The sequence below is a fragment of the Castor canadensis genome, chromosome 12 (genome assembly GCF_047511655.1).
Source record: "Castor canadensis chromosome 12, mCasCan1.hap1v2, whole genome shotgun sequence".
In the NCBI taxonomy this organism is placed as follows: domain Eukaryota; kingdom Metazoa; phylum Chordata; class Mammalia; order Rodentia; family Castoridae; genus Castor; species Castor canadensis.
In genome coordinates, this window is record NC_133397.1 from 88,177,514 (window position 1) to 88,189,603 (window position 12,090).

At 40.1% G+C, this 12,090-nt stretch overlaps 1 protein-coding gene across 1 annotated transcript in view; it reads left to right on the plus strand.

Annotated features, from left to right (window-relative positions):
- The window catches only part of Cnot11 (CCR4-NOT transcription complex subunit 11), a 21,441-nt gene continuing 9,351 nt past the window's right edge, over nt 1–12,090 (plus strand). Inside the window, exons 1-6 of the mRNA XM_020157414.2 lie at nt 1–628; nt 2,710–2,874; nt 5,814–5,966; nt 7,997–8,199; nt 9,659–9,861; nt 11,969–12,065. Of these exons, the coding sequence (XP_020013003.1) occupies nt 133–628; nt 2,710–2,874; nt 5,814–5,966; nt 7,997–8,199; nt 9,659–9,861; nt 11,969–12,065 (1,317 nt within the window). The 5' untranslated portion in view covers nt 1–132. The remainder of the gene's footprint in view (nt 629–2,709; nt 2,875–5,813; nt 5,967–7,996; nt 8,200–9,658; nt 9,862–11,968; nt 12,066–12,090) is intronic.

The following is a 12,090-nucleotide window of genomic DNA, read 5'->3' on the forward strand; positions in this document are numbered from 1 at the left end:
GGTCGCCTGGCTTCCTTCGCGTGTTTTATTTGCGACGCTGTCGTGTTAACATCGCACTTTACGGCCGCGACGACGGAGCGAGCCGGCGCCAAGGCTACTCGGACAGGGAAGCAGGGCGGGCGAGTGAAGTTGATGCCCGGCGGTGGGGCCGGTCCGGCGTCTGGCCGACTTCTCATCGCTGCGGAGCAAAGAGGGTCCAGGGAAGCGGCGGGGTCGGCGCTCAGGAACGTCCCGGGGAGCGGCGGCGGCGGCGGCGGGCCGGTGAACGGAGGCCCGGGCGGCCCCGCGGGCAGGATGAGCCTGACCCCGAAGGAGCTGTCGAGCCTGCTGAGCATCATTTCTGAGGAGGCGGGCGGCGGCAGCACCTTCGAGGGCCTTTCCACAGCCTTCCACCACTACTTCAGCAAGGCCGACCACTTCCGCCTGGGCTCGGTGTTGGTGATGCTGCTGCAGCAGCCGGACCTGCTGCCCAGCGCGGCGCAGCGGCTCACGGCGCTCTATCTGCTCTGGGAGATGTACCGCACCGAGCCGCTCGCCGCCAACCCCTTCGCCGCCAGCTTCGCACACCTGCTCAACCCCGCGCCACCCGCCCGCGGCGGCCAGGAGCCCGACCGCCCGCCGCTCTCAGGTACCCCCGAAGTCAGGTGTGCGGCGCGCACGTAGCTCGGCGGGTGGGCAGAGCCCCCTGCGTGCTGGACGTCGTCGCCCACTTTGTCCCCTTTGGAAACGAGCTGATCGACCCTCTCTCCACCCTCCACCCCACACCGAAATAGGGAGCGGTGGTGGCTGAACTACACGTTGCTGTTCAGCTAATCGTTAGCTCCCTGCAGGGCATGACTTTCACAGTGTTTCAAATACGGCTCATTCTTGTAAAGCCCTGGGGTATTTGCGTTTAGAACTAAAGACACACTGGATCTGTTCCCGTGTTTACGTTTCCGAGGAGTAAATAGAAGACAAGATTATGCACTGGAAGGAATAGTTGAGTGGAAATGCACATTAAACAGTACGTAAGGACTTTGGCAGCCGCCTTCCATAATGTATTCTAATGCGACGGGACAGAGGATAGAAATAGTCTGCAATTCACAGTCTTCTAGAAGGCGCACGTCTCCTGGATGTTAGTACACAGGAGCACTCGTGCAGCATTGTTCTGTGGGTACTTGCCTGACTTTCAGGAAGTTTGTGACTTCCCAAAAAGTGAAGCACCTACACGCGTGGTCGAAACCGGCCACCCAAGAGTGTGTTAGGGAATGGGGAGATTGTGGCATTTAGGTCAGAGACCCTTTGAATTCCTCACACAAAAACAAACCCTGACTGTTATAATGTCATTGCCATATGCGGTGAGTCTAACCTACATTTAGGTACGCTGCGTTGTAAACACATGACTGCGGGTGAGGGGAGGCAGTTGCCAGGGAAAGAATCTATGCATGGGTTATTTACTTTCTCTGTGCCTCAGTTTCCTCATCTGTAAAATGTAGATACTAATAATTCCTAGCTCGTGAGAGTTCTTATGAAGAATAAAAGTATTTGATAAAGTATTACCTATAATTATTATTATCATTATCAAAGTAGGTAGAGCTGATCATTAAATACACCTAAGGAAGAATCAGTGCCAAAGCTCCACTCCTAGGGCGTCTGTTGGGAGAGCAGCTAATGGCTATATTTTTTTTAAGTTTTTCAGATGATTCTGATTTAGGATTGAGGATGTATCAGAAATGAGAAAGATGGCTTTCTGAATTCAAGGAGCCTGCAATCTGGTTGGGGAAACAGATGTCAAATGCAAAATGTTTGTAATACAACTTGTGGAGCTGGAGGGAGTCTCAGAGGGAGTGGAATTTTTGCTGGATGGGGGTGATGGGAGTAAGAAGGAAGAGTGTGGCTCTGCCAGGTATTCTTAAAGAATTGGGTATATTCAGAGAAGGTGGAGACTTTGTCCACATGGAATGTAGAGTGGTAAGGGATGTGTGGACTGGATGGTGGATTAGCTGAGGTCAAAACTGTGATGGTGCAGACTTGACTACAACCAATGAGCAAGAGGGTTAAGATAAACAAAAACAAAAAAACCCCTGTGAACTGGGGAAGTCAGGAAGTCTGTCCTGTAGTCTATGCAGGAGAGGGAGGGGAGTGAGGCTGGAACTGGGGAAATGCAGTCTGAGGACATTGCTGGATGGAGTCAGATTATCTGATGCATCACCAAGTGCATCATGCAGTCTGAGGATATGGCTAGGTTGATAGATGAGGCTTGGAGAACAGTCGAATGGGGCCCAGGGGAACATTAAGCCTTTGGAAAATGTAGTTGCACTGTGTACCTGAGCAGATATGTTGCTAGTGTGTGCTTCCTTCTCGCTTTTCAACTTCAGCATATGCACTGTGGTAGACAGAAAAGTGTTTCTGAATGCTGAAGTTTTTAATGTCTGGTTTTGCTTGCATAGGAAAACTTTAGCCTTTTCAGGAAATGAAGCGTTTTTAGAAAACATAGTTCTTATAATTAGAAAAATCTTAACTTTTATTGACAGTGTCACAGAGCACAAAATTTCAAATGAAATATTTACAGAATTCATAAATGTATATATTTGATTAACTGAAACTCAAGTATAATTTAGTCTGTAAAAATATGTAGATTGAAGTGGCAAGTAGCAAATGCTAATTTTAGTAGATTAAAGTTAATTTTCAGACGTAACCAAAAAAATCACTATACATTTTTGTTTACAGGATTTTTACCTCCTATAACTCCACCAGAAAAGTTTTTTCTTTCCCAGCTCATGCTGGCACCTCCAAGGGAACTCTTCAAAAAGACACCTCGCCAGATTGCATTGATGGATGTTGGAAACATGGGCCAGTCTGTGGACATTAGTGGACTTCAGTTAGCCTTGGCCGGTAAGGAGGAATCAGTGTTTGGGGCATTCTTATCTGTTACTGAGATACTGTACTTAAAATGAAGGTCATTGCACTCTTAGTTGTGCTAAAGATTAGTATCTTTAATTTTAAAAAGAATTTTCAGTACTCTATTCTAAATGGAGTTTTCTTTTTCTTTTCTTTATTTTTTTTTTTTGGGGGGGGTGCTGGAGCTTGAACCAGCCCTTTTTTAAAATAGGGTCTTATGAACTGTTTGCCCTGGCTGGCTTTGAATCGCCATCCTCCTGATCGTCGGCTGCCTGAATAACTAGGATTACAGGCATGAGCCACCAGCGCCTGGAGTGGAGTTTTCATTTTTGATGCTAACACAGCATTAAGTTTTCCCTTGAATTGTTTGCTTTTCCAGTTTTAGAACAATACTGGATAAAATTTAGGGTTTTTTTTCTTGTTTTGGAAATGTCCTATTAGAAGACAATATTTGTTAGGATGTCAGTACTACCCCAAACTGCCTACAGGTTGAATAGAATTCCTGTCAAAAACTCATAGTTTTTTGAAGAAATAGAAATGACCACCTTAAAATTCCAACAGATCTCAAGGGATCCTGAACAGCCAATACAGTGGTATCCTTTTTGAAAGCTATTATATATGTGAGGGTGTATTTCTGGTCTCTATTCTGTTGTCTGTTCTATACGTCTGTCTTAATACCAGTACCTGTACTATTTTGATTACTATAACTTTGCACTTAGGTTTTTGTTTTGTTTACTGTGGTATTGGGGATGGAACATCAGGCTTTGCACAAGCTAAGTAAACACTCTGCTGCTGTGCTATATCCCCAGTCCGTAAACTTATTTTTCTTTGGAACAGTTTAAACCTCACTTTTTAACTATTATGTTGTATTAACAGTAGAACAATGGTCATTTTCTGGCACCAAGAGAAATCTTTTTAAGACTGTTCATGTTGAAGTACACAAAAGTACCTACTAGCCACTAGTGCCAAATTTAATCTAATAATAATTTTTGTAGACTGGATACAGAAGCGATAAGACAAGTGCCACCCACCTTACTGTTAGAGGTGATGTGATGTATATTTAGAATTTGATAAAGCAAGAATCAAATCTGACCTCCCTTTCAACTTGTGATGACTTGAGTTAGCCCAGGAGAGCTTTGAAGTGCAGAAAGGAGCTAGTGCTTAGAGTAAGGATTGGGAAGTTTGGTTGAGTGACAAAGCTTGCTCTTCCTGTCCTCTACCCAGATTGAAGCTGTCCCAATTCCTTTCTTTTCACAAGTTTCCCCTGCTTCCACCCCTAAAGTAAGCATATGTTACTGCTCTAGAGCTGTATGCAGATCATCTGTGTAGAGGCCTGAGACTGATATGTTTTAGGGAGGATCTGTTGACTGAAGACTTATTTCTGTTTTCTTAATTTTAGAAAACCAAAACAGGTAAGTTAACTTTAGTGACTATAGAAGCAGAGATTTACCCTGTCAATAGTGTTCATTTCAGAAATTTTCTTAAAAATTTCCTGATAAATACCTATTATTGTTTACTATACAATTTGCAAATTAAAAAATCTTTCCTGTATCTTGGTCAACAGTATGTTATCTTAACTTTTTTTACTTCCACAATCTGAGATGAAAAAATGACATTGGAATAAGTTTAAATAAACTTAAATAAGTTATTAAGCAATGTCAAACGTCATAAAGACTTCGTGTGTCTTTGGCCATTTTTTCATTGACTTGAAATTCTTTAATCAGGAATTCAGCTGTGTTATTTAAATGACAGTCTGAAGTATGACACTTCATAAAACATAGATCTGCATCTTAAGGAATCATAATAAAGTCACCCTGGAACAATCACTATCCAGGTTAAGACAATGAGTATTTCCATGCATGGTTGTGTGTACCTGCAGTCCCAGCTACTTGGGAGGCAGAGATGAGAGGATCCCTTGAACCCAGGAGTTCACGATCAGCCTGGGCATCCTAGTGAGACTCTCTTAAGCAAACAAAAATTTTTTTTTTCAGAGCCTGGAGGCTCCATGTTTCTCTTAATTTCTGGTTCCCTCTCCATCACTAACCTGGTACTTCAATCAAAATTGCCCCCTATCACCCTCTCTTTTCCACCTCTGTACTGCCACTCATTCTCCCCCTGCAAACAGTACCTGTTTTATACTCATGCTGAATGTATTTTATAGCCTTTTCTCCTGAGCATGACTAATTTCTCTGCCCATGCCCTTGAGCTTTACATATGTGGGATTATACTATATTTATTTTGCGCTTTCCTTCTATTGGTTATTAATTGGAAGACGAATCTATGTTAGCAGCATGCGACTGCAGTGGTTACCCTTCATTACTATTGTGGTACTTTCATACACTGGTATTCCAAGTTCTTGATGGACATAATAGTGCTATGAACATTCTTTTTTTTTTCTAATTTTATTATTGTTCTGGGTAGGGAGCTATGAACATTCTTGTATATTCTTTTGGGGCATATGTGAAAGTGTTTCTTTAAAGTGGAAAAATACATACATATGAACCTTACTAGGTCAAATTTTCCAAAGTTACTGTGTCATTTTTCATTCTTCCTGTGTGAGTTAGCTTACATCATCCTCTGAATTTAATAATGTCAGTCTTAATTTTTGCCAAGCTGGTAGTTGTATTATAGGATCCTCTCTTTTAACTGAACTTTCTCTGGTTCCTAAAATCTTTTCAGATGTTCATTGATTATTCAAGCTTTCTTTGTAAACTGCTTGGCAAAGTCATTAGTCTATTTTTTTCCTACTGGAAAAATAATATTTTTTTTTTGTAGGGGCTATTATATTTTGTACAAACACATACACACACACACACACACACACACACACAGAATCTGGCAGTTGCCAGTAGCTTCTCTCAGTTATTAGTTTGTCCTTTCCCTCTTCATGGTGTCCTCAATTTGAAAATGTCTTCCATTTTAACTTCTTTCAGAACGCCAGTCTGAATTGCCAACCCAAAGTAAAGCTAGCTTCCCTAGTATTCTTAGTGACCCAGACCCAGATTCTTCTAATTCTGGATTCGACAGCTCAGTTGCCTCTCGTATCACAGAATCATTAGTCAGTGGACCAAAGCCACCTATTGAAAGTAAGTATATATAAATTAATTTTATTCTCTTGGTTTTATTCCACAAGCATCACCTAGAACTTTTCAGTTTTTTGAGATAATGTTGTTTTCATTGCTACTTAAGCTTGAATTTAATGTGAAACTTCCTAGTAGAAGAATACTACTAGAATACTATATTCTAGTATACCTAGAATATAGTAGAGATGCTCATTAAATTTAGTTTCTTCTTTAAAAAATTATACACCAAGCAGTTTATTAAATATTTATTATACACATACCTGAATATATAAGTTCTCTGGTTTTACTGAAATGAGTATTTTTATAGATTATTACCCAATAAAGATTACTATAGATAATATTATTACTATCATTACCTTCTCCACTTTAAAGTTTTACTGATTTTACAGTTCTTAGTTATTTCATTTTTGTTTTCACTTTTTGGCAGTACTAGGGTTTGAACTCAACTTTATGCTTGCTAGACAGGTGTTCTACCACTTGGCCCATGCTTCCAGCCCTTTTTTGCTTTTAATTATTTTTCTTAAACAGAAAACACTAAATTTGAAATAATACAGCTGTACCTTTTGGTTTTACAGGCTTCCATGTAGTTTAAATGATGAAGGCTTCCTGCATAGGAATAAGGACATATTCTCCAGATTATAGTGTTACCATGAGTTTGAAACTTACACTGTGACTTACTGTATTATTTGGTTTACAGTAGCGCTTTGGCTTATATGGGTTTAATATTTGAGATCTGAGCTAGTCACAAGTGTATTGGAAGGTCTGTGGAATGTAGCAGTTTCTGTTTAGTATTTGCTCAGGCACAACTTTGAATTGCATTGGCCACCAGGAAATTATGTGCAGAGCACTTCACTCACAGTGAGTCTGGCCACACACCAGGCATTCCCCTACCCCACATCAGTAGTATTTCCCATGAAGTGCTGCAGTCGTTGTTTTCACAAAGAGTCTCAGGAGAGATTAAGGTGCCAGTCCTGGTGATGCAAGTGAAGGGACAGTGGAGATGTTTAAGTGATGATTCTTAGTCAGGAAATGATGTCATAAACTAGAAAGTATCACCTTAAGTTTGGCAGGGACTAGGATTCTTGATAGGAATAAACTACCTTCTGCCCCATGTGGAAACCAAAGTAAGGTGTAACATCATTTTGTTAGGTGTGGCAGAAGTCCTAGCCAGCGTTTATTTTAATGAATTTAAAACTTATGGGTCAGCCTTGGGCTGGGGATTTTAGCTCAGTGGTAGAGCACTTGTCCAGCATACATGAGGCTCTGGGTTCAATTCCCCAGTAACACACACAGACACATAAAAAAACCAACTGGATTTATAAAATAGTTGAATTGAGTCACTATTTTCCTGTCATGCTTTTGTTTTTTGAGTATGAATATGGTACTTATGAATTTCAGAATTTATGAAGGATTCCAGGTTTATTTGAAAAAGTCAAAAGAACCACCAGTGCTATTTCCTTGTCATTTCATCTCCACATAATTTGTCACTTCAAAGTTATAAAATGCACAAACTAGTACAAGTCATAGTGATCTCTGAACAAGATGTTAGTGGTGTCTTAGAATGGGTGAGGATGAATAGTATTTCTCTTCTCATCAGAAGACTTAACCAGTGGGCTGGCAGAGTGGCTCAAGTGGTAGAGTGCCTGCCAACCAAGCATGAGGCCCTGAGTTCAAGCCTTCATACTGCCAAAAAAAAAGACTTAACCAGTCTCATAGCTGTGCCCTTTGCTGCTGAGTAGCCCTGCTTGGATGAAAAGTTGTCAGGTCACATCCTTTTTTTCCTCTCTTCTCTCTACAAATAGGTTTGATCTCTGACATCATGTGGTTTTATTGGTTTTTTTGTGTGTGTTCTTACATATATTCTGAGTGAAGCCCTGACTTTCTATATCATTCTAGTCTTCAATTTCAAAGTGTGAAAGTTTTATCATAAAATCTTCATTAAAAGGCATTTTTATACTACACTGAAATATGTGAAATGGGTATAGATGTTAGTGTACTGACAGAAGCAGTCATTAACACTACTTTCATTATAGGCCATTTTCGGCCAGAATTTATCCGTCCTCCACCTCCTCTCCACATTTGTGAGGATGAACTGGCTTGGTTAAATCCCACGGAGCCTGACCATGCGATTCAGTGGGATAAATCCATGTGTGTTAAGAATAGCACAGGTGTGGAGATCAAGCGAATCATGGCCAAAGCCTTCAAAAGCCCCTTATCTTCTCCCCAACAAACACAGGTATGGATGTATTACGTTTTCTTATCTTTAATCCATCATTTGTTTTTCTCATAAAGTGATAAAAGAGCAATAAACTTTCAACCTGAGCCAGCAGTAGGGAAGTGTGAAAGGTTTTTTGGATATCTGAAGCTTTGTTCTGCCCTTTCCCCTTATGTTCATTTTATTCTGGTAGGGCAAGAGGTAATATGACTAAAAAATGTCTTGACTCATTTGTGATCATTGTCTCTGGAAGAGGTGGGATAGGAAGGGTCTCACTTTTTGGCACCCTGTTCCTGCTGTGTACCAGCTGGGTACTTTATATACATTATTGTATTTAAGTAACTCTTCTGAGAGTATGTAGTTATTAACATTCCATAAAGAAGGAAAATGAGGCCAAAGGAAGGTGAACTAGACCCTGGCACAACTGGTTGATGGTGGACTTGAGATTAAAACTATTTCCCTCTGCCCACTGGCAAGACTGGGTGGCCCCCCTTGGGAGAAAAGGCAGGGACACCTAATAGTTAGAACTATTAGGAAGATATTGTCATCTCCACTCCAGTTCAGCATCAAAAATATTCTCAAAGTTAAGTAACTAATTGCTTTTTTCAGTTCATTTTGCTTAATAGACCATCTAGAAACACACAGTCCACTATAGAAAATACAAGTAGAAAAAAGAACAGAGAAGTCTTAAAGAAAAAGTGCTATTTGGCCTGTAAGAAATGTTTTTGAAGCTACCTATTGAAATTGCAAAGTTTGGGAGTGATCTGAACTGTGAAATACAAGCAGAGGCAGTACTTCCTTTTCTCCCCTATTCTTGGGTATTTTTGTTCTCTACCTGGGTGGGTGGGGCATGGCTCATTTCTCATGTTTCTGTTAATTCTCTTCTGTTTATGCTTTTTAGGTTTTTTTTGGGACAGGGTCTCACTAAATAGCCCAGGCTGACCTTGAACTTGCTATGTAGCTCATGCACCTCCACCTCAAGTGCTCATGCTACATGTGTGAACCACCATGCCTAGCTTGGTTTGCTTTTTAGTTGGCAATTAAAAGAGTATTTTTGGTTATAACAGATGACATGAAAAAAATACTACAAAAGACTTAAGGATGATACTATTATAGCCAGACAATATTGTATGTAACCAGACAGTTCCTAGGCTAGTTTTATGTCTAGGAAGAAGACTCACTAGTTGTCTCTTTTTCTTTTTTTTTTTTTTTTTTGTGGTCCTGGAGCCCTGTGCTTGCTAGGCAGGTGATCTACCACTTGAGCCATGCTGTCAGCCCTTGAATGTTTTCATTTAGTGTCCTCACAATCCAAATCTAAATTAAAATGTCAAGATGTAATGATTATGGGCTTGAGGAAAGAAATTTAGGAAATTGGTTCAATGAAGGTAATTTTTACAGTTTTTGTGTAAAGTACTTTTGTGTGCAGAATTCTAATGTGACTCAAAAACCTTTCTCTCTTTGAAAATTTGATTTTCTTTAGCTCCTTAGTGAGCTGGAAAAAGACCCCAAACTTGTTTATCATATTGGCCTCACTCCAGCCAAACTTCCAGACCTCGTGGAAAACAACCCTCTAGTCGCTATAGAAATGTTGCTGAAATTAATGCAGTCAAGCCAGATCACTGAGTATTTCTCTGTCCTGGTCAATATGGATATGTCCTTACATTCAATGGAAGTTGTAAATCGGTAAGTTTCCATATTCCATCAAGTATGTGGGGATACGTGGATCTTGATTAAATAAGACCTGGATGGGAAAAGTGGTAGGACTTTTTTTCTTCTGATATTGTTAGCCTCACATAATCGAAAGACAGTCTGAGCCTTAGTGTTCACTGCATGTGAATTTAACATCCATTAGTAAGAACTCAGTAGGAGTTTAACATGTTAAAAAAAGCTTAAGTGAAAACAGATAGAATTAATTGCCTTATAGTCATTATCTTCATCTCTGTGCAGATATAATTGTTCCTCAGCTACTAACTGTGACATAGGAAAGTGTGGCACTGAGAGATTTCAGGTGTGCTGTCATGGAAACTCTTCCATGACTGTCTCCTTACCCTCCATTGTCAGGGAAACAGTAAAGCTCTGCATTCTTGATGTATTCTTCCGCACAGCTTCCATATTTTATACTACTTTCCTTACAAATATATTTTAGGTTACAAATTAACTGGGCTTAAAGGGGTTAGCTTGGAGGCCTGTTTCATTGTCTACATGGTCATACTTCAGGTTTGCCGAGGTAGTCCTGACTCATGCTTCTTTGCCCTGAGCTCTCTTTCATGCATTGGCCTGGTTTGATGGCAAGTTATATGGTTCTTCTAATACTTAGGGAAATCCATTCTGAGTGCCAGGCACCAAAACTTTAATTAGAGCACATTTTTTAAACATCTGTTTCTGAGTTGGAGATTTAAAAAAAAAAAACACTTACTTTAAATTGAACTAATGAATATGTTAACCAACTGGTGACAAAAAGCTTGGCTGGCTGCTGCACAAAGTATGGAGGAAGAGTGTGTCCTATTTTAAGGGTATGAGAAGGAAGAAAACATGAGGTCTCCAAATTAATCTTCAGCTTTATCTCTGTCACTGGCAAAACTGGCTTACTGCAATATTAAAACCTTGCTGCTTCATTTCCACCTCTCTTTGGAGCCCTTCCTCTATTCAGTCAAGACTCCTTCATCTTACAGGGACTGAATTCTGTCCTCTGGATTGACTGAGCTGTGTTCAGTGCTTCCCCTTCACTGTATTCTTGTAGCAAAGTGTCTTTCCTAGTGATTTGGTCCTTGGTCCAAAAACACTGTATCTTGCTATCAATATGATTCTATCTTCCTAATATCTTGGAATTTCAAGGACAAGGTCCTGCTTTTGTTTTCCGCCAGCACCTATCATCATGTATCCTTCTAACTTGCTACTGACACACAAATCTCAAGTGCGAATAGTGGCTTCTGGCAGTTTTCTTAAAAGTTCACTTATGAAAAGAAATTTCAAGGTCAGGTAAGTTTAGAAAAGGCAGCAGGTATTTGTCTCGTTGAGGAAATTTGTACTTTATATAGCTAGTTTAGCAAAGACATTGCAATAATAAACCCTGGCTGTGACCTAGTATTTCTTGAACTGAGCTGAGCTGAGCATATAATAATCATCTCAAGTCCATTTTCTTTGGAAAATACTGGCCTTGGCCTTCAAGACTCTAAACTTGGGTTCTGGGTCTCTGACATGCTTATTGTTGTATGACAGCCAGGTCTTCCCTGCAGTGTTTCCAAATAAGCTGCAAAGCTTTATACTGTACTCCATTTTCAGGAAGATCTCTCTTCTTAAGTCACTTGCATTTTTAGGGCTTTTTCCAAGTCTTCCCATGTTACTCTTCTTCCAAACCCCTCATTTTAGAATTTGGTTGGTTATGTATTGTGCTGCACTTCCTCTCAGATACCTTTCATAGTGCTTCTATATAATAGGGTTTTTCTAAATGTGAATTGATGATAGTAACTGCTGAGGTTACTGGAGCTTGGAAGATGAGAGACCATGACTTAGGATTCAACCAGAAACACTCAGGGACACAATGTTCAAACAAATCATCATTTTAATGAGTAACTGCAGTGTGTAATGCTAAGTATAGACTTTAAAAAACAAAACTGTTGATTAGAAATAAGTGACTGTGGCTTCTGGGTTTATTCGCCAAAGAATATTTAAAATTAGGGAATTGGGTCACATATCAGAAAATTTCACCAGATAACCACGACCACAGGCAATTTTTTACTTTGCTATATACTAACAAATACGATTAACCCCAACCTCTTTTATGAAACAGGCTAACTACAGCTGTTGATCTACCTCCTGAATTTATTCACCTTTATATATCAAATTGCATCTCTACTTGTGAACAAATTAAGGATAAATACATGCAGGTGAGTAATAAGTTTTGGTGAACTT